The sequence below is a fragment of the Phascolarctos cinereus genome, unplaced genomic scaffold (genome assembly GCF_003287225.1).
Source record: "Phascolarctos cinereus isolate Bilbo 61053 unplaced genomic scaffold, phaCin_HiC Scaffold_1;HRSCAF=81, whole genome shotgun sequence".
NCBI classification, from domain to species: Eukaryota; Metazoa; Chordata; class Mammalia; order Diprotodontia; family Phascolarctidae; genus Phascolarctos; species Phascolarctos cinereus.
In genome coordinates, this window is record NW_027555514.1 from 79,756,465 (window position 1) to 79,780,080 (window position 23,616).

The 23,616-nt window shown below is 35.1% G+C and overlaps 1 protein-coding gene across 4 annotated transcripts in view; it reads left to right on the forward strand.

Annotated features, from left to right (window-relative positions):
• Nucleotides 1-23,616, forward strand: part of LARP4B (La ribonucleoprotein 4B) — a 216,967-nt gene that overhangs the window by 175,581 nt on the left and 17,770 nt on the right. For all 4 annotated transcript variants that reach the window (XM_020990363.2, XM_020990362.2, XM_078152481.1 and 1 more), the window contains exons 8-13: nucleotides 1,691-1,801; nucleotides 2,817-2,870; nucleotides 2,953-3,162; nucleotides 18,234-18,340; nucleotides 19,200-19,451; nucleotides 20,152-20,197. In XM_020990363.2, the coding sequence (XP_020846022.1) occupies nucleotides 1,691-1,801; nucleotides 2,817-2,870; nucleotides 2,953-3,162; nucleotides 18,234-18,340; nucleotides 19,200-19,451; nucleotides 20,152-20,197 (780 nt within the window). The remainder of the gene's footprint in view (nucleotides 1-1,690; nucleotides 1,802-2,816; nucleotides 2,871-2,952; nucleotides 3,163-18,233; nucleotides 18,341-19,199; nucleotides 19,452-20,151; nucleotides 20,198-23,616) is intronic.

Genomic DNA, 23,616 nt, shown 5'->3' on the forward strand with positions numbered 1-23,616 from the left:
AGAAGCAGAATGGATAGATACTTAAGTGCTCTTTGGTCACTAAACATGCTTGAGAGTTTTTGTTAAATGTGTTAATGAAACAACAACTTAGCTCCAATGAAACAACTTATTTTCCCTTAAAAATGAACATTTATTTTCGCTGGTGTTTTTCCTCAGGAAATCGGTTTCTCTGGTCAGTCACTGTATCCAGAGTCTTAGATAGTTTGAGCCTTGTTTATTTGTGGTATATATCTTTTAAGTTGACTTCCTTTGCATCTAAAATCTACATTCCTGGATCTGCGTCCAAGCTTTCTTTCTTCAGGAGACTAGAAACTGCATATTTTCCACAAGGGCTCAGTTTGGAATTTGTTATCTAAACTAGTCCAACAAAATCCCATTTTATTGACCTTTAGGCTTTATTACAAAATTCATCTTTCTTGGTAGTTACACATGGGTATATTAAATTGGGTATTATTTTAAAATATTTTTATTACATTTTTTCAACACTATAAAATCCTTGTAAATCTAAGTGGAAAAAAAAGGTTGGAATGAGAGTGAAGATCTGGTATGTTTTTTAAAAGATTAAATTTTTACCTTAGGAAAATATTTTCTCAGCGGCAGATAGATGGCTCAGTGGATAGAGCCACCAGCCTTGGAGTCAGGAGGACCTGAGTTCAAATCTGGACTTGGACACATAATACTCACTAGCTGTGTGAATCTCGGCAAGTCACTTAGCTCCATTGCCTCACCAAAAAAAAAAAAAAATTAAAAAAAAGAAAGAAAATATTTTCTCAGTCTAGCATCAGTGACTTGAAAAATTAATGCTAATAACACAGAATAACAGCTCCTGTAATAAGAATTTCAGTACTTTACTTATGTACAGAAATCATCCCAAATGGGGTAGATTTCAGTTGTGTCTAGAATAAAGATAGAAATTTCTGCATTGTAGTATAATTCTTTGTGTCCTTCATGTGCATATACCTACTAGGTGGAAACTGCTTTATAATAAGGTCATTTTGATACTTTACTAGCTACACACATGTGCATGCACATACCCACACCCTCAGATGACACCTAAATGAAACCTTTCTTATGCTAAACTATTTTCTGTAAAGAAATTTGTAGTACCTTAAAATATTCAAAAAATCTTAAGCTTTAGGAGCTTAAAATTACACTAAAACTTGTGAAATACAACAGAGTAGTCACAAAGTTAAGATGATTCAGGGATAATATGTTAGAGAGTAACAGAGATGAGAGTCCCCAATAGAAAGTAATATCACAACCCAATTCACTCTTGGACTATTAGGTATTAGTGTGTCTTCTTATTCATCTCAAGCTACTTTTCTAATACTTTATATAGTACCAGAGAAAGATTTTTGAATAAAAAGCCTCGCCATTTGATTCATTCAGCTTTCCTGTATAGAAAGGCTAAACTCTTAAAAGTATTTCATAGTAAAATCTCTTTATTGGCTCAAGTAGCATTTAAACCTAATTGGTCAGTAATGAAAATTTCAGGGCAAAAGATTTGTACTGCATAGTAAAAGAACAGGGTTAGAAAAGCATAAAATTATGTGCTTAATCTATGCAATGTTGATGGTAAATATAAACATTTAGGCCTAGGTTTTTTGAGGATTTGGACAACTTAGCTTTTTTTTTTTTAAAGACTATGCTTCATAAAGTTATAACTTCTTTTGTGTATACTATTGTATAGGAAGTAGAAGCACTCTTCATAGGAGATAACCTGCCTAAGTTCGTCAATTGTGAGTTTGCGTATAATGACAATTGGTTTATTACATTTGAGTCAGAAGCTGATGCGCAACAGGTGAGCACTAATTTTTTTTCTTACAAGTAAAATGTACTGTAAATACATTTACTAGTATTCTGTGAGTCAGTAGCAGAACTGAAGTTACTATGCTGTAGCTCCCGTCTAGACGAATGTGTCTTTATATATGTAAATATAGAGCAAAAAGGAAATTAAGAGTTTTATTTTTTAAAATAAAAGGTTTTAGTAAGCTTAATATCAATTAATATTTATAAAAGCAATATTAAAAGTAATAAACCCAAAGAAGTTTGTCATGACATACTTAAATTGTACTGAAACTACACTTAGATTGTACCTCAGATGTATTTTTCCGGTTGCTAGTACTATCATTATCTGAACTGTGTAATAGGCTGGAAATTCTTAATGTCATTCATGAATTGAGCACCAGGTCTTAACTGCTTATCTTATGCTTTGCAATATGATATTGTTTGCTGTGTACAAAAGAAGATATTAATAGAGAAATAAGACTAACATAGCAAATTAAAGCAACTAGTATATAAGGCATTATAATAGTCACATACTAAGCTACAGTGGAGCCTATAAATGCTGTAAGAGTTTACAAATAGGCAGAAAAGATTATGGAAGAATTTAAATTGAGCAGGATTTTTAAAGAAAGGTTATATTTAGATAGGCAGAGGGTAGAGCAGGGCAGGAGGATGAATATACACACAGAGGTAGGAATGACTGTGGTCTGTTGGATAGTGATTAGACCAAAGAGATTATACTAGTGTTGCTGTGGAATAATGAAAAATAAGTCTGGTTAGTTGGGACATGATCAGATTCAGGGGGATCTTTACATGTTGTCAGAGGACTTTGGATAGCTGTAGTATGAAATCAGGAGCCCTACTTAAATGAATGAGATTTAGTATTTATCCTAGCTTTCCCTTTTGTTTCCTTTTCCAAATTATATAACCTCAATTCCAAATTAGGTAATCCAGTCATTATTTATGCTGCTAAATTGACTTATAGTAGTTCATAAAAATGAAGAAGTGATATTTGAATGTTTTCATCTTAGGCTTACAAATACCTGAGAGAAGAAGTGAAAATTTTTCAAGGAAAACCAATAAAGGTAATCAAGAACATTGGCCTCATTTAGTTTAATATCAAATTATTATTAAGTATCCTAATAGGAGTTTAATATTTTTGTGAAGGCACGGATAAAAGCAAAGGCTATTGCTATAAACACATTTTTGCCAAAGAATGGATATAGACCTCTGGACATGAACCTCTACACACAACAGCGTTATACAACATCATTTTACTTACCTCCAGTATACAGTCCCCAGCAACAGTTTCCATTGTACAGCTTAATTACCCCTCAGACCTGGTCAGCTACGCAGAGTTATCTTGATCCATCCTTGGTAAGTTCCTTTATTTTTCACTTCCTAGTAAGATTACAGTGTTTCTGCAGTTGTTTTGGTTTGGTTTGGTTTGGTTTTTTTTTTTTTTTAATTCTTGGCATTGAAAAAGCAGTTTTAAAATTCTGTCTCTGGTGATTGTCATGTGTATTGTAAAAACAGCCATTGACTTTCCATTTAGTGATATCAAACTCTAGGCATTGCAGAGACAGGTAAGTTAAACCTCTAATTTTTTTCCATAAAAAATACCTGTTAATATTAATTATTTACAATAAGAAAAATATAAATCCTCTTCTTAAGTATCTTTACAATCTTAGGCTTGTGAGAAACAGTATATTACTCTTATGAGGGGGTCATACAAGGATTACATTGTTAGAGAGGTATAAAGGAGAAATAGATCATTAAGAGTAATTAATGGGGCATCTAGGTGACGCAGTGGATAGAGTACTGGCCCTCAAGTCAGGAAGACCTGAGTTCAAATGTGGCCTCAGACCAGACACTTGAGACTTACTAGCTGTGTGACCCTGGGCAAGTCACTTGACTACAATTGCCTTAAAAAATAATAATAATAATAATAATAATACTTTAAATTCCTGGAACTAGGTAGGTAGGCTTTTTCTTTCTTTCTTTCTTCCCCACCCCCCCACATAGGTAGGCTCTTTCTAGAAGTGTTTCATGAAAGAAATAAGTTGAATGGAGTAGTATAAGGAAAAATGAATATTGAATGTTGTTATTTGTGAGGACTATGCTAATCATTGAGAGGAACAAAAAAAATGACAGTTCTTGCCTTATAGAATCTTTTAATGTATTTGAGGAGTTGAAATACAGACTTATTAAATGCTACAAAACTGAGTTTTGAAATAGTATTGTATTGATTATAAGTGCAAAATGGAAGGGAAACATTTGCCTTCAGGGAGCTTACAATCTGATAGGGGAGACAACATGCAAACGAATATGTACAGACAAGCTATATATCAAAATCATTAACACAAGGAAGGTTAGAATTAAGAAGAGTTGTGAAAGGCTTCCTGTAGAAGATGAGATTTTATTTGGGAAGCCAGGGAAATCAATAGGCAGAGAGTTTCAAGCATGTGGGACATAAAGAGAAAATTCACAGTGCCAAGAGATAGCTTGTCTTGTTCATGGAACAGCCAAGAGGCCAGTATCACTGGATTAAAAAATATATTACGAGGAGTAAGGTGTAAGAAGACGGGAGGGGATTGGGAGTTATGAAAGGCTTTGAATGCCAAACAGAGTATTTTATATTTGTTCCTGGAAGTAATAAGAAGCCACTGGAGTTCATTAAGTAGGGGAATGTCATGGTCCTACCTGCCCTTTAGGAAAGTCACTGAATGGAGGATGGATTGGAATTGTGAGAGACTTGAGGCAGGCAGACCCACCAGCAACCTTTTGCAATAATTCAGTTATGAGGTGATAAGGAGATGTGCTCTGGAATGGTGGCAGGGTCAGTGGAGAAAAGAGGGCATAAAACGAGAGATGTTACAAAGGGGAAATCAACAGGCCTTGGCAATACATTGGATATGGGAGGGTGAGAGATAATGAGAGTGCAGGATGACTCCTAGGCATTGAAGGTGGGGTTGGACAAGATACTTTGACACTTGGGGCAATTTCTACTTGGTAGGTCAGTCCTGCCTGAGGTTAGCCTTTCCTAAAAGATTCTTATTTTCACAGCTTCTCTTCTTGCAATTCTGAACTCAGATTCCCCAGATGCATCAGCTTGTGTATTTATTGCGCACGGTGGGATATTAAGGATTGGTGTTAGTCTACAGATGAGGAAACAGAAGTCCAAAGATGGAGGAAAGGGAAGAAAATAAGCACTTATATAGCACCTATTACATGCTGGGTACTTTGTTTTGCTTTTTTTAGGCAATTGGGATTAAGTGACTTGCCCAGGGTCACACAGCTAATAAGTGTCAAGTATTTGGTCTGAGGTCGGATTTGAACTCAGGTCCTCCTGACTTCAGGGCCGGTGCTCTATCCACTGTACCACCTAGCTGCCCCCATGCTAGGTACTTTGCCAAGCACTTTACAAATATTATTTCACTGGAAAGTGGTGAGGTCTTTTATCCATGGTTACACAGCAAGTGGTTGTCAGCCTGGGGACTCAAGAAGCCTCAGTCTTCTGACACTTTCCCAGTACTCTTTCCACTACATCATGCTTCTTCCTATGGCCTTAGCAGGGAGGCCACGGACAGCAGAGAGGTAGTAAAAGGAGAGTGGTGTATTTTTTTTAATGTGAACTTTTTTGTAAGTTCTGGGCATAATAAAGACTTCACTTGGACCTTAAAGACTCAGTGTTTCATGAGGAATAAAGAAACCAAAGGTATGAAGGTGGTAATATAGTATATAAAGAGTTGAGACAGACCATAACATATGGTAGATATTGGATATAAGGTTGTATTCTTTAGGTAAAATCAACTGGAGAGCCTGTAAAGCTTTGCAAACAAAGTTTAACATTTGATACAGTGAATAAAAGTGGCGTTTTAGGAAGAATAGACCTATAGAATAGAATACATTCAGAAGAGACAAAATTCAAGAAGATCCACCAGAACTTTTTAAAATATCTCAGGTTAAGGTGAAATGCAGTCTAAATTTATGTAATGGCAATGGGATGTAATAGCCATGGGAATAATAAAGGCACTGATCCAAAGAAGCATGCTGAAGGGAAAACAGAGAGTGAGAATATTTCATAGAATATCAAAATTATCTAGTCTAATCTCCCCTCTCCCCCATTTTAGAATTTTGGAAATAGAAAGATGAAGCAACTTGTTTTAAAGTCATACATTATTAGTGGTGGAAGTAAGTCTAGGACCTGGCTATCCTCACTCTTTAACAAGTATGTTTCTCCTTGTCATTATCCCTCTAGTAATGTTAAGGCTTAGGACAATTCAGGTACTGGTAGTACAAGGTATTTTCCCTCCAGAAGTCTTTTGGAGAAAGGCAGGGAAGGATGTCTTTAAAAATCCAAACTATGTTTTTGGGTGAGTTGAGTTTAGAAATATGAAAAAAAACTGTATAAGTTGTTCTGTATTATTATCCAAACTTAAGTAACATTAAAAAAAAATTGTAGTATAGATGTTTGATGTTAAAGTGGTACATAGTGTCATCATCCTGTTCTTTGAGAAAAAGAACAGTTTCCATTGTAAACAAAAGCTGCATTTTGATCTCTAGGAGCATGTTGTTTTTACAAAAGAAAGAAAGGAGAATTCAGTCAGTGCCTTTGCTTGCTTGTGTGCTTCCTCTTGTTGACTTTTGATGTAGAGGTTGGTGGTCATGTTCCTGTCTCCTGGATGGGCCTTTAAGAATTGGGAGTGGAATGGACACAGGCAGTCACCTCCTTTCATTCTAATAGAGGTTAGAAATAGAGAACTTCATTGTCCTGCTTGCTCAAAAGACTCATGAAAAAGACAACAGTGTACAAATCTAGAAGTTTTGGAGTCAGAAGGAAATTGGAACCTAGTTTTCTTGCCTTTTGACCTGGAGATCTACGAAAGCCGAGAGAAAATGCTGTATTAGAAGGTAAGAATTTAAATTTAATTTAAGTTTAGAATGCTCAATTATATTTCAGCTTCATTACCCTATTTTCATTAAATCACAACTGAATTTTTACCAGTCTAATATTTTAGTGCAGAATCAACTGTTCAGTTTTAGCAGTGAGAGGTGATGCTTCTCTGGCTAGGAAGTTAACAGCTAACAAGGAAAAACAAAAATCAAATTTGTGTGTGCTAAAGCTTAATATTTGCATGAAAGCTAGCCACTAAAACAAATTTTTCTGTTTTCATCCCTTCAGCAAATTGGTAAGATGCCCTCTGAAGACCTTTCCATGCTGAAGGAGTGGTGAAGCAACATGATTTGTATACATTGTCATATTTAATATGGATTACAGATATATTTAGGATGATCACACACATCCTTATATCTAAGAAGTATACTGCAGATGTTTAGAAAAAAATTCTTTGGACAATGATCACCATCTTTGGACAAAAAAATTATGGACAATGATCACCATGATGAAGAAAGTACCAGTAAATCTTTCCAGCATTTTAGATCCAGATGTCTTTGGGCATTTTCTGCACCTGTAAGAGCAGCAGCATCATAAAAGAGAGAGGTGCAATATCCTTAAGTAACTGAATACCATAAGTACCTGCCTACCCAAAGTTTCTATTTCTAGGTGGGATGACAACTGAAGCCAAGAAAAAATTTGAGCAAGTACCTGGGAGAACACTATACTCTTCAGAACCTCTATTGCCAATAAATGAAAATGTGTACTGGCAAGGACATTCTTTTCTTTTCTAAACTCATACATTTAGCCCATCAGGGATTCTTTGAATAAGCATACTTCTTTGAGTTAGGATATGGTGGATTAATAGCGTGTGTAGAAGGAAGAATTACTGAAGCATTTATAAATTCAACTTATTTTGGAGTACCTTCCACAGACAAAGAACTGTGTTAGGTAATGTGGGAAATACAGAGATGTAGCTTATCCTTTTAACCACCTGCAGTACATGTCAGTGTAAATTACTTGCCAAAATCTGGTACCAGGCATAAGGATCACTTCCAGGCACAGGGATCACTTCCAGCCAGAGTGATCAGGGAAGGCTTCATTTCATGCTGAAGGCCAGTGTTTCAGCTGTATCTTGTAGGAGGAAGTAGATTTCTACAGGAAGAGATGCAGGGCTACAAAACCAAAGCAGATAGGTAGAAAAGCACAGAGCAAGCATATCTGGGGAACCACAGCAGGTAAACTAGTTAGATGGCAGTATACATATAAGGAAAGAAAATAAAGATGCTCGTGGAGGTCCTTGACTGGTAGGCTAGGAGTTTGGACTTTACCCAGCAAGGCAGGGTTAGTCATGGAGGGTTCTGAGGAAGGAATTAATCAAAGCAGAATGTAAGATGCAGAATATTTAAAGTCAAGTACCCGAGTTCAAATGCTGGCTATTGCATTTACTCTCAGTGTGGCCTTGAACAAGTTTCTTAATCCTTGATCTCTAAAATGAGAGGATTGGACTAGTTAATCTCTGGGGGAGGAAACAACTCTGTTGATATGAAAGAGAAATCAGAAGGATTTAGCAACTGATAGGACATCAGAGGGAGGATCCAAGGATAATTTCCCATGTATGAAACTTGAGGGACTGGTGCCAGAATTGAAATGTACAACAGAGTTTGAATATTTGAGGCTGAATCTTGAGAGAGAAGGGAAAGCTAGAGCTCAGAGAAGTAGATTGAAAACAGGTGTGGGCAATGCCTGCGTTTAAAAGGCTACTCAGAAAAGTAGTAGTGAAGGGGGTAGAAGAAGCATAAAGATGATTCAGTGTCACAGAAGCCAAGGGAATTTTTAAGAAGAAAGGTTGGCATATGTACGAAAATGTTCATAGAAGCATTATTTGTGTTACAAAGAAGCTCTTGGAAACAGAATGTGCCCAATCATTGGGGAATGGCTAAATAAATTAAGACACATGAGTACAATGGAATATTACTACACCTTGGCAAATATGAAGAATTCAGAGAAACTTGAAAAGACTTATGTGATGCAAAGTGAAGAAAGCCAGAGCCAAAAAATGAGTCTACAACGTCTACAACTTGGAGAGGCAACAAACTTTGGTCAAATAGAGTGGTCAATGTTAATATCATTTTGTAAAGTATTGTAAACATTAAAGGACAAATCCCTCCTTTCAGTTTGCGATCAGTAATATGTTTGGTGGGGTGGGGGTGAATTATATGTCGAAAAACGTGTGTGTTAAAATAATAAGTTTTCCTATAAAAAAGAGAATGGTCGACGATGTCAGATCATAGGCCACATCTTAAGGAATGAGAAAAAATCCCAGCAAAAGAAGTAATTCATGATCTTTGAAAGAATAGATTCAGTGGGAGTCGTGGGTAGGGTTCAGATTTCAATTTGAACAGAATTGATAGTGAAAAGGAGAGTTGCTGGGTGCCAATTTGGAATTCTCTTGATCAAGGATATAGAGGAAAAGTAGGGTAGTAGAAGAGTAAGGAATAGCAAATAAAAATTTTGGGTTTTCTTCTCCAAAATAGGTATTTGTTTATGTTAGGAAGGCACTAATAGGGAGAGATTGGAAAAGATGTTTGTATCAAGGTATATACAAGGCCTTGTGGCATGGTATAAAGAATCTTGGATTTGGAGCTGGACTATGTTGGTATGAATCCCAGCTCTCTTACTTACTGGGTGACATGTTATTTTCCATGAGCCTCAGTACCTTCATCTATAAAATGAAGGATTTGGACTGAAAATTTCTAGAGTCTTTTCAGTCTCTGAAGCCAATGGTTTTGCTTTGCTAATGCTACAAATAATGTTAAAGCAGGCATTGAACTTAGTCCTCTGAGATTACAGGGTCATAGAACTAGCAGGAATCTTTGAAGCCATGTAGACCAACCCTGTTCTATCCCTCCTCCACTCCTTTAGTTTTATAAATGAGAACACAGGACCAGAAAAGTGTGCCTTTCTGCAAATCTACTTAAGGTACCAAGTAGTGGAAATGGGATTTCGACCCAGTCTTTTGATGCCAAATCTAGCACTTTTTCCTTGGCACCACAAGAACTATTATGGATAGATGTCTACATAATGCAAATGCCATCCATGTCTTCCACAGAAGACCTATAAAAGACAAAGAGTATTTAAAAAGCATACAGATAAGCAAGAAAAGATAAGAAAAAAGAATGAAATTAGTAAAATAGTGGTATTGAAACTGTAGTAAACTCAGTGAGGCAGATAATTGATGCCCTTTGGAAGATTTATTAAAACAACAAAATCAAACAGTAAAAGTTGGGACTCGTGATGTACCCAGAAGGGGCAAGCTGTAGAACTCCTATGTGATTATAAAGGGTTTTTTTTTTTTGGAAGATGTCATTATATCCAAATTCAGTATTTTATCAAAATGTCCTTGGGAGCATATATAGGTATCTTTGCTTTTTTAGAGGAAAGTGAAAGACTTTCCTATAGAAAGGACTTTGTTATCAGGCAGTTCATACTCTACTAATCTTTTATATTCAAGGTCAAAAAAACCCCAACACAATACTGCTTCTATGGCACTTGACTCATTACAGATCATTCAGTCCCCTTAGGCTTCCAGGATTGGGGATAGGGAATCCAAATTTTGTAGTAATGCCTCTGGCAGGTTTTTATAGTCCATAGCCAGCAAGGACTTGTTAAATGCTTCCTGAGTACTGGATACTATGCTAAACAGCAGGGACAGGGAATCAAAAGTATTGTCCCTTCCCGCAAGGATCTCATGTTTTAGTGAAGTGAACAGACTCTATAGAATAGATCTGTGATCCACTATAGAACATCAGCCTTCCCCCTACTCCACTCTCACTTACTCCATATCATGTGACCTCTTCTGTTATTTTTATCTTTCACAACCTCCCATATACTCCTACCTCTCTCCACTCGTATTACTGTCGCCCAGTTCAGGGTGCTTAAAAGACAGTTGATGATAGAGGACTGTAGTTCAGGAATGAGTCTTAGGGCTGGATAAATAGATCTGGGAATCATCTGCTTAAATGATAATAATGGGTGCAGGGCCGCTAATGAAGTCAATAAACAGTATCACATACAGGGAAATGAGAAAAGGTCCCGGGACAGAACTGGGGAATGGAGAGACACCAACAGTTTGTGGTCATGATGTGGTAAAGATCCAGTTAAAAAAAAAAAAGATTTAGGAGTGGTTAGACAGATAGGAGGAAAATCAGGAGAGATCAGTATCATGAGTACCTATCCAGGAAGAGAAGGTGATTAACAGTGTCGAACACTGTAAAGAAATTAAGAAAAATAAACGTTGAGAAAAGTACATTAGATTGTATTACCCAAATGTATTTTTAAAAGACCTCTCTTAGAAAACACTTAAAATATTAAAATACTTAAAATGTTTTCTTGTCTTCTGTATGTTTCCCAATGTATAAAAGGTCTCCAAGAATGATAAGAGAAACTTATGTAAAATAGATTTCATGGAATTTCATGGCTGGGATAGGTCTTCATTTTGCAAATAAAACTGAAACCTAGAGCAATAATGACTTGACCAAGTTTTAATAATTAGTGGTAGAAGCAGTTTAGAATCAAGGTCTTCAATCCCAGTGTAATATGTTTCCCATGGTGCTGTACTGTTTATTGTAGTTCTGCAGTTAGGACCACAGTTATTCTTCTTTTAAAAATTGTCCATAACTATTTTTATAATATTAGCATTAACAAGAAATTTATTGAGCAATTAATGCTTCTCCAGAATTTCTCTATCTCTTCCTGCTAGATTTTTTGGAGGGATTAACATATAGAAATACTGATGATTTATATGGTTTTATTTTATATGCTGCAACTTTGCTGAAGTCAATAGTTTTAGTTAGTTTTTATTTGGTTTAGTTGGTACCATTGTATCATTTGCAAAAAGCAGTGGTTATGCTTCTGCCTATGTTTGTCTCATCTTTTTCTTACTTTATTGCTATAACTAGAATTTCTAATATTCTATTGATAATGGGCATCTTTTCTCAAATTCTGATCTAATAGGAAAGACCTCTAGTTTATCACCAATAGAGATAATATTGGCTCTTTTAAGTAAAGACTTATATTAAGTAAGGATACATTTATTGCAGTACTTTCTAGTATTTTTAAAGGAATGAGTGTTGTATCGTGTCAAAAGTTTTTTCTGCATTTGTGTATTGGTTTCCTGCTATAAATCCTGCCTAGTCATATTGTATGATCTTTGTGATATGTTTCTGTAGTCTCTTTGCTATTATTTTATTGTAAGATTTTGCTTCAGTATTCACCAGGGAGATTGTTGTATGATTTTTCTTCTCTGTTTTTGACTCCCTGGTTTAGGCACCAAGATTATATTTGTTTCATGGAAGGAATTTGGCAGGGCCTCATCTTTTCTTATTTTTCGAATAGTTTATGTAATATTAGAATTAGTTGTTAAGGTTTGTTTGGTTTTTTTTAACTTTAGGAGTGCTACTTATGGCTGCAGTTTATTTTTCTAAAATTGGATTGTATCCTGTTTCTTCTATTAATTTGTTTTATTTCAATATTCATCCATTTCATTTAGATTGTCAGTTTTATTGCCTCATCATAGAGCAGAGTAGTTCTTAATTTCTTTCATTGGTTCTGAATTCACTTTTAAACATTTTTTGTGCTAATAATTTGGTTTTCTTTAATAGTTAATAGTTTGTTATTTTAATAAATGTATCTTAGTTTTATTTATTAATTCATTGGATCTTTTGCTTTCGATTTTGTTAATCTCTTCATTTTGGGGATTTCTATTTTGATGTTTAATTGAAGGTCCTTGATTTGTTAATTTTTCTAGTGTTTTTTATTGCAGTGCCCGCTTCATTGATCTGTTCTTTTTTTGCTTCTGTTGAGTAAAGTGGTTAGAGGTATAAATTTATGTTGAATACTGTGGTAGTATCCCCAAAATTTTGGTTTCACCAAATTTGTTTGTCATCAGATTATCTTTAAAATTATTGATAGTTTCTACGGTTTATTCTTTGATTCCCTCTTTCTTTAGGATTAATCTTAGTGTCCAATTCATTTTAAATAGTTTCTTCAGCCCATTATTGAATTTTTCATTTTTTAATTTTTCTTGCATTGTGGTTTATAAAAGACATTTAATATTTTTGCTTTTTTGTATTTGTTTGCAAGGTTTTAATGCCCTAACACATTCAATTTTTGTAATAGTGCCATACATAGCTAAGAAATATGTATGCTCCTTTATCTTTGTATTCTATAATTTCCAGAGGTCTATTATATCTAACTTTTCCAAAATTCTGTTTTGGTCATTTGTGGACAGAGGAGGAGGTACTTTTTATGTTCTGGTTGTGTTAAATTTTTTTAGGTCTGAGAGGGTTACATTGTTATCCGCTGCTATTACAGCTTAACTGTTATACCTATAACTCTTAAACTGTTTCTTTTAATATTTAGGTAGTATGCCATTTAGTTTATGTATGTTAAGTATTGCTATTAATTCATTGTTTATGATACCTTTCAGTAAATGTAGTTACCGTTTTTATTTCTTCTTTTAATTGTCTGGTTTTGCTGTTGCTTTGTCTAAGAGCATAATTGCTACCCCTGCCTTTTTTCTTTCAGCTGAAGCATAATAGATGGTGCTCTAGGCTTTTATTTTAACTCATGTGTGTTTTTCTGCTTCAAGTGTGTTTATTGGAAAGAACCTATTTTTCTCAATCCATTTTGTTTCCATCTTCTGTTTTATGAATGAATACATACCTTTCACATATGATTATTAATTGTACATTTCCCTCTATTTTTTCTGCTTTTCTTTTTCTTGCTTCCCATTCCCTCTTTTAAAGAACAAGAGAGTGATGAGAAAAAGTTTCTCAGTTCCTGAGGACTGAGAGTATATGAGAAAAAAGTGATGAAAAAAAAGAGTACTTTAGGTTTAGTGTAATATGCTTCTGCATCCTCGCCCCTCTTCTCTTTTCTTCATCCGAAGTGGAATAAAAGAGTATTATTCTTTCTTTTAAGCCTATCTTTGAAGTCCATCATCTTTAATTTGAATTTATTTTTCCTAAAACTAATCTCTTCCTTTATCATCACTTATTCTTATTCTTCCTTATACCTATTTCCTATTTAGTTATATGTATTTCCTATTCTATTCTGTGTTTGTGTTTTTCTCTCCTTTGACTCATTTAGATGATTTTCTTCCTATTGCATATTCTTTCTCCTCCCCTGCCACCTCAGTATATTCCTCTTTCCTTCCTTTACATTCTTCTTTTAAGATGATCAAAACGTAACAGAAGCACATCCAGGCCCTCTAATTAAATTCTCTCCGTGACCCCTGAGGATAGGGTTCTGACAGACACGTGTTGTTTTCCCATATTAAAATGTAAACTGTTTAACCTTGTTTAGTCAGTTCTTAAGATTGTTCACTCATTACCTGTTTATGTTCCTCTTGACTCCCAGGGTTTATATTTCAAAGTTTCTGCTTGGCCTTTGTCTTCATCAGGAATAGAAGTCTTATTTTATTAAATGCCCAATTATTCTCCTGTAGGATTATAGTCAGTTTTAGTGGGTGAATCATGGCTATCCTTTATCTTCTAGAATATCATATTCCAAACTCTTTGTTCCTTTATAAGGGTGGCTCACAAGTTTGCATGTGACTCTGACTCTGGCTCCTTAGGACTTTATTTCTTTTTGCCTGTTTGGAATATTTTTTTTCATTAGCCTAGAATCTTTGTTGTTTAAGCTGTAATATTCCTAGGAGTTTTTATTTTGGGGTTTCTTTCTGGAGGTTACTGATGAAATCTTTTTGTTTTTACTTTTTCCTCTAGTTATAAGAGATGTGGGCATTTTTTTCTTTTATGATTTGTTGTGTTACAGTTGAAAATAAAGGTAATCTGAAAGAAAATGGTCTGAGCGTGATCAATCGATTAGTTAGGCTAGTAACCTATAAATTAGGTCAGTGGCCTCTCTATGACCTGAGGCCCTTAGGGTAGGACTCATCAGCTATAATATAGTTTTGGGGAGTACAAAGTTGGGTAGGTGAGGAAGACAATGCGATTGTGGGGATGGGGACAATATAATTGGGTATTTTAAAGAAAGTGGGCTGTGGGCTAGTAACCACCCTCTTTGACAATTAAATAATGTTAATTGTTTATGGGACCCATCCACATCTTGCAGACCTTGTCAGCAGACTTGAGTTTCAGACTTTCTGGTGTCTCAAAGGGTTTTTTACACCACCACTCCTTTAATTACATAAGAATAGGCATATTTTAATTTCATATTAATAATAATTTTGATATTTTTACTAGAAATATGATGTCTAGGCTTTTTTGAGGCCTCATGCCTTTGAGGTAGTCCAGTGATACTTACATTATCCCTGCTTAATCTGCTTTCCAGATTTTTACTTTGAGATCCCTTATATCTTTTATATTTTTAATCTTTTATTTTAATGTTTCTTGTTGTATAGTCTTTTACTTCTCTTTGGTCCATTCTAGTTTTGCATAAGTTTGTTGCTTAGGTAAGATTTTATATCTCTTATGCCAAGCTGTTAGTTCACTTTCCAAGTCTTTCTTCCATAACTCTCAATTCTTTTCCCATTTTTTTTCCTCTTGAGCCTTCATTTGATTTTAAAAATCATTTTTAGCCTTTTCCTTTTTAATTCTTATTTCATCTCTGCCATGAATTCTTGTTTCTTTTGTGCCCAAATTGTCTGGAGTCATTTTTTACTGAGTTTGCATCTTCAGCATCCCAGTCATCAGGAATTTGTGGTAGGATTTTTATTATTATTATTATTATTATTATTATTATTATCATTATTATTAGTTAGCTCATTTTTTCCAGCCTACTTCCTTGTCTTGGACTTTATGTTAGAGCCAGGCTTTGCACACTTATTGGATGGATGTCTGGGTTGAAATTTTGTCTTGGGTCCTTTTACCTCTTTCTTGGTGTATTGAGTCTTGTATCATTCCAGAATCTTGGTAACACCTTAAGCAGAAGACTTACAAGCTTTTAGAGCTCCCCAGTGTAGGCTGATCCAATGCAAGGTGTGATCACTGCCTTTCTGGTCTTAGCCCTGAATTCTCGACCTGAGATTGTATCTGAAGAATATACCTGTGGGCTTCATTATGGTTGGAATTTCCAGGAGACTGCTGTTGGATTCATTCACTATCTGCCAGCTGGAAAGTTTTGCAGGTTCAGAGTGATGGAACTGCAGGCTCCTCTTTGGTCTAGGATTTCTGTCCTGGTTATTCTGCTTTTTGCTTCAGACTGCCTGGAGGCTGTAGCTGAGACCCCACTGGGATCTTGGGATTTAGCACCATATAACTACTATTTGTTTCTAAACTTAGATCTAGCTCAGTACACAGCTTAGGATCTAACACTGCTAATAAAATTGAAAATCTATGCCTACTACAGGGCCTTCTTCAGTCAGCCCCAGATCTGTGACCCAGAACTGGGTGACAGAGTTGCCAGTTGGCACCTGTTACTCCACTTTGCACAAGATCAGTGTCCCCTTGTATGGGTCTGGGACCTCTTGCTGCCCTGGTGCGCACATCCTGCTACACTGGAATGATCTACCCAATTCTCTGTTCCCCTTTGTTGACTTGGGCTGGAAATATGATTCACTGTAATTTTTTTTCTTGGATTTCTGGATAAAGATTCATGCAGGCACATTTTTAAGCTTTTTGTGGAGGAGAGTGTAGGGGACACAGCTGTATTTCTTCATGATAATCATCCGGTTTGGCTTGGCTGAGAAATTTGTTTTCTTTCCCTTCTCTTCCTTCTCTACCTCTAACTATTATCACTTGACTTAGGAGGGCTCTTAATTAAAATCAAGTTACTTTAGATTAATTGTCTTTAACAAGTTATCTTTGAAATTCAAATTCTCCCCCCAAAAATGGCTGTGTGAAATGACATTTCTTGTACTTTTGCTCAGTCATAACTGTCGTCTTAGTATCTTGTAGTGAAGAAAATGCTTATTCCATTAGAGTTATGTCTTTTAACAGAAAGCACCAAACATTTTATTTAGAGAAACTAAAGCTATTTTTATTCCAGACTTAGGAAATAGGAACACTCTCATACAGAAATCCATGTTCTAGCTATAAGATTATAGAATGGAAAGAAAAGGGATTATACATATTTCTCAGGTATGTATGATACTTTTATAAAAATTGAACAAGTTAGGTCCTTAAAACCTTACAAACAAATACAGAAAGGCAGAAATATTAAGCATTAAGCACATCTTTAATAAACCACTTTGCATAATCTTTATTTTGATGAAAAATTTTCAGCTTTTTTCATTGCTTTGTCAATTCTTCTGATTACATCAGTGGGAAAAGTCTCAATTAGTTGCAGATCTTATTTTTCCCCCCTGTTATTTTGTTTAGTATTTAACAGGATATATGTTTAATACATTCTGATTTTCTCCAAGTACAGCTTTTTAGTCTCTTTAACAAAGAATATTTGTACAACTTTAAAAAAAAAACACACACACAACAAAAACACAAGGTAGCAGCCAGGCTAGTGAACACAGAAACAAAATTCAGTTGAATCCATAGCTGTCATTCAATTCTTTTCATTTTAGTTATTTAACTTTTGAAAAAATCAGAATCTATTTGAACATTGTTTTCTTTTGGCACGTATTTGCTCAGAAGTTTTGGAGTGTCTTGGCAACAGTTGGATAGAAGTTAGCTTCAAAAAGTATATTGTATAAGAAGCATGGAATATAGATAGCTGTGATGTAATGGGAAGAATCCTGGTCTGGGAATAAGAAAATCATGTTCTAAATCTGGTTTTGCCAATAATAAGCCCTGTTCCTCAGGGAAATAATTTCTCCTTTCAGGGCCTTTCTTCATCTGTGAAACGAAGAGGTTGGCCACTGTATTTTTACAAATAAAGAAACTGAGGTCCAGGGAAGTTAAATGACTTGGCAAATTCCCATAGGTAGTAAATATCAAGAGGCAGGATTTAAAGCTAAGTTCTCTGAATACAGAGCCAGTGTTGTTTCTATCTGTACTGTCCCTGTGAACTCTGAAGTTCTATGATTCTTTGTTTCTTCATGGAAGAACTCTGTATGGAAATATAGTATGGACCAAAGCAAGTATGTGAGGAAAGCTATATGCCTGGTTTGGGGAGCTGGATATAAGCTGCTAAAGGTATCAGAAATATAGAAGTATTATTCAGACTGTGCCAATTAATTTGATATGCCAAACTGGGATATTCTTAAGATAATAGAGACGGGGGCAGTTAGGTGGTACAGTGGATAGAGCACCAGCCCTGGAATTAGGAGGACCTGAGTTCAAATGCGGTCTCAAAACACTTGACATTTACTTGCTATGTGACCCTGGGCGAGTCTCTTAACCCCATTGCCTGGCCAGAAAAAAAAAAGATAGTATGGACAGTATGAATATGAAAATAGGCTGTCATATTTGACTAGATTAAGATATGATACTGGAATGTGGAATAATAAATTGTCTTTATGTCCTTTGTCATAAAATATTAAATGAAACTAAATTAACAAATTGTTTTGGTTGCTGTTTTCTGCCTCTTCCTCTTTACCTCTCACTCCCCTACCCCCACCCCCCACATCTAGGTAACACCATTTCCAAATACTGGATTTATCAATGGGTTTACATCTCCCACCTTCAAACCTGCAGCATCTCCCCTAACTTCACTCAGACAGTATCCTCCTAGAAACAGGTAAGTCAAAAGACTCAAGTATTTTCCTTCTGCACTCCCACCACTCTCTTCCCCCTCTCTGCCCCTTCCAACCCAAGTTGAATATAAGCTCTTTAATGACAGGAACTATTGCATTTTTGTGTTTCTATCTCCCTGGCACCTGACATATAGTAGTGCTTAACAAAAATTTGAGTTAAATTGAATTTATAGTTTTATTTGTATACTTAAAGTAGAAATAGTATTCTTATTCTTACTCATATAGTTTTCTTAAAGACTTCAAAAATCCTGTAAATGTGCCTGTGTTTATTCTTTAAAATAGAATCCTAAACTTAAAAAGTTAAATGCTTAAATAAGTTAGATGAATGAGGTGCAAATTTTTAACAGTGAAGCTAACAAAAGTTCCTTTTGTATACCAGAAATCATAATCACAAATAATGAAAAGTGTTTAAGGAGGACACTCACACTATTCCATAGAGAAATGGACTTTTGGACTATTTTTTTTAGAAATAGTTGATACTCATATACATGCAAAGGATATGTTAGATACCTATCTAAATGGTGGTTACTGTCCAGCAGTCGCTTCCTGAACACATTTCACTTGTAAATGAATACCTTAAGAACAAAACTCAATTAAAGGAATCATAAAATGTGGTATGGAATTTTTCTATATGGATGGGGGGGAATGTGCTATTTTATGGTGTGTTGACCTTTTTAAATTAAAATACATTTCCCTTGAGAAAGATAATTATTAACTACATTTAACTGTTAGATCTGTGTTGAGATATATTTCAAAAAAACTTGAACAAAGTCTTGACAAGACTACTTAATAGGTTTTCAGTGATAATCAAAGAATTAAAGACATATACAAATAAATTTGCAGGAATCCTAGCAAATCACATCTGCGACATACGCTACCTACTGCAGATAGAAGACCTGGACTATTAGAAAGTCCTACAATATTTAATTTCTCTGCTGACCGCTTAATAAATGGGGTCCGGAGTCCACAAACAAGGCAACCAGGACAGAACAGAACACGGATGCAAAACACTTCAACTTATGCCAAGAGGGATATTGGAATTGGACGAATGGAGCAGAGTAATCTTGAAGCCTCTTCAGTTTTAGGCAGAGGAAGGTAAGTTATATAGAATTAAGTGCACTTCATAGCATGAATTTTTTTCAGTCCAAAAATATCTTTGGATTCTAACTTTTAACCATAACTTAGAACAAAGGATGAGATGTGTGCTATAATAGTACTGCATCATTTACATACATTTGATGTTGTATTGGTCATTCGTTATATCTTGGAAGCTACTGTTTCAGCAAATCCAACTTTTATCCCTGTTGTGCTACCAAACTGCTGTGGTGGAGGAATTTAACCAACTTTGAAGTGCAGTTGTTCACAGTCACTTTACTGATGAATTTGGTGATTTCCAAGAACACAACTGTTCTTTGCTAACTTCTTTATTCCTTACCTTGTACCTGCTTAGCAAAAACTCACTTGTGATAAACTTTATTCCTTAACTTTTCTTTGTATACTATTCCTAACTCTCACACATCTCTCCGTCAACCAACCCTCCCGCCTTCTAGCCCTTGTCTTTTTCATACATAATTCATCATTTCCACCCCCTCAGAGATTCTATAGAGAAGTGGACTTTTTTTGACAGATGGCTTTCTAATACAGATTTTAAAGAATAGTTTATAATCTAAAGTAGTCTTAGTGGAAATTTAGAAAAGAAGTAAGGATGAAATATGGTTTCTTTACATGTATTTGGGAAGCAAGCATTTTTCCAAGGCTGTAGTGTAAATGACTGGTTGTTCTTTTTCTCCTCTAGGAAAAATTCCTATGGCTTTCGAAAAAAAAGAGAAGACAAGTTTACAGTGAGTAAACATTTGTAACTATTCTTTTTAGTTATATTTTATTATATTTGGTCTTGAAAATATGAAAAGCTAATTATAACCAAACTGTGTATATATATACACAGAATTCTGGATTTCCAGTTGATAATGAGTAAGCATCAGTAAAATTTTTTGAAAATTTATAAACAGCAGCAGCTAGGCGGCGCAGTGGATAGAGCACTGGCCCTGGAGTCAGGAGGATCTGAGTTCAAATGCGACCTCAGACACATAACACTCACTAGCTGTGTGACTCTGTGTAGCTTTTTTCAATTGCCTTAACCAGAAAGAAAAAGAAAATTTGTAAACATAGGATAAACTAAAAACACAACTAATATTTGGGCCAATCAAGCAAAGTAGGAGATAGTTTGGAGTACTTAAAAATATAGTTGCCAAAGAGTTTCTAGGTTTTTATTTTTAAAAAATTTTTTTACATGATATAAATGTTTTGGCCCATAAATAGAATCTTGTTCACCTGTAATCAGATATGTAAGTCTTCTGATAAACATCAGATGAGTACTCACAATCTTGCCGCAGTTTGCATATCTACCAACATATCATGTGTTTGTCATTGATGAACGTGAAGTGAGGAGCAGTGCTTCTCTTAAGTTCAGAAATGCTTTTTCTTTTCCCAAAAACTTGCTTAAAAAATGTCACCTGTTACTGCTGCATTTTAGCAGAGAGAAAAGTAGATTGGTCATTGCAATTGTCCCCCCCTATTTCTCAGCTCTGAAGTAAATTTAGAATCATTTCAAATTTTTCCAGAAATTAAAAAAAAATATATTTTCCCTACCAGTGTATTTTTTGTTTTCAAAGGAAGGGGGGTGGAGAGAGGGAAGCACTTTTTATACCTTAGAATGTTATTTAAATGTGTGTTATTATTCTTGGCACATGCACAGTGCCTACTTTTAGAAAACTATTTAGTAAAATTTAAAAGTATTGGTCTATTCTGACTCGAGCATAATATAATCTGCGAAATAAAGTTTTTGTTTCAATTATTTTTTAAGGTTCATTTGTTTGACAAGTATTTGAGTGCCTATGGATATTAATGGGAGAAATAAAGATAAATGAAACACTTCATCCCAACCTCAAGAGGTTTACAATCTAGAATATGTATAAATGATTCTTATACAAACTAGTGTCTAAATTTTCATTTGAGTATAGATAAGTGCTGTTGGACTTCAGAGGAGGAATAAGATAACGATGTGGTCAGGAACAGTTGTATGGCAGAAAGTGAAATTTGATAGGCAAAAGAAGGTATTTTAGGTTAAGATAATGCATTTTTAAAAGCATGGGAGTAGAAAGGTGAAAGGGAGTTAGTTATAAGGAGTAGTTCTAATAGTTGAATTTGATCCTAGAATGATAGACTCAAGTCTGGAAGAGACCATGTGAAATCATCTGATTCAGCCCACTATTTTCAGGTGTGTGCATGACTATACCATCTTTAATAGCTAGTGGTATATTATTTTCTTAGAATCTTCATGAGTGAGTAATTCACAACTTTTTTTAGTTCAGTGATTTCAGTGTTTTTCCTAGACTCTCTTCTTTATGATTATCATTTTAAAAATCACTCTTAACTTTTGCTTAGTTTACAAAATGCATACTTTTTTTTTTTTTAAAGGCAATTGGGTTTAAGTGACTTGCCCAGGATCACATAGCTAGTAAGTGTGAAGTGTTTGGTCTGAGGCTGGAGTTGAACTCAGGTCCTCTTGACTTCAGGGCCAGTGCTCTATCCACTGTGCCACCTAGTTGCCCTGAAGTGCTTACTTTGTATGCAACACTTTACTTACTGTTCTAAAGAAAGTCTATTCTAGGTCTGAAATTATGTGAGTTCTAGTTACAGAATTTGACAAATACAATTCAGTAATGCAACTTTTTTACAGAGCAACATTATCAACAAGTATAAATGTTTTTGTTGTTGTTCAGTAGCGTTCAACCATTCATGACCCTGTGGACCATAACACCACAGGCCTTTCTGTCCTCCACCATCTCTCGAGTTCTGTCGAAGTTCATGTTCATTGTTCTATCTTATCCTTTGCCATCCCTTTTTCCTTTTTCTTTTCAATCTTTCCTAACATCAGGGTCTTTTCCAGTGAGTCCTATCTTTTCATTATGTGGCCAAGATATTTAAGCTTCATCTTCAGTATTTGACCTTTCAGTAAATAGCCTTAATTAATTTCTTTAGAGTTTTGACTGATTTGACCTTCTTGCTGTCCAAGGGACTCTCAGAAATTTTCTTTAGTGCCACAATTTGAAAGCGTCAATTCTGCAGCATTCAGCTTTCCTCTTTCACACCTTGTTATCCAGCTCTCATAGCCATACGTTGTTACTGGAAAAACCATAGCTTTGACTATATGGACCTTTGTTGGCAAGGTGATGCCTCTGCTTTTTAGTATGCTGTCTGCATTCAGTTAACACTTTTTTGAGCATCTGCTGTGCTAGACAGAGATATACAAAGGTGACCAACATATTGCCCCTGACCTTGAAGCATTTACAGTTTAGTAGAAAGGAATAAGAAATACAATACAAAGTAGAGTATTAATGTTTTTAAGAAGTATAGAATGTGGTGACAATTTTAGGATCCATGGGAGATCACTTACTTTCGGGGAGAGGTTATTTACCATTAGGTTAATCTCAGAATCAGAAGTGGTTCACAATAACATTTTAATGAATAAAACCACATCTAACACACAGTTGAAGAAGAATCTTAAATCATGTTGTTTAATATTTTGTGGAAAGAACTGACTTGATACAGCAAAGATAATCTGTTCCCCCCAAAATTATGTAAAATAAAATTAAAGTATTTAGCGTTACTTATACACCAGTCACCAGAATCTGTTGGAAGTAATAGTAGTGGTGATTTGGAATGTAATTTGTTGTCATTTTAGCTTTGTGCTTGACCTTATGTTAAGGGTCTCTCAGTTCCTTCTTACTTCAGATATAGGGAAGGTGATAGCACGTTGTTTGAGAATGAGCCTTGCCACCATGTGATTATTCTTGTGGTCAGAACAACTCATGAAGCTATTTACTATTTCCTTAGTTTGAACCTGCTTACAGAAGATAATAAGAAGAACATTGAAGGAAAAAAGGCTAATAAATCTTAGGTTTTTTGAGGTGTATTAATTAACCCTTGCATAAGTATTCTCCTCTTAGAGAACTGGGGACATTTCCAAAACTGCTCAGTAACTCAAGGAACTATATAATACAGTCATTTTGGGATTACGTCTTCTCTTATAATTTAGCTAAAGGCCAGCCAGTCAACAAGCATTCCTTAATTACCTTTTATGTGTCAGCCATGGTGCAAAGTACTGGTGATACAAAGAAAAGCCAAAAAAAACCCCAACAACAGTCTAATGGTAGAGACAAAATGCAAGAATTATGTATATAAACAAGTTGTGCACAAG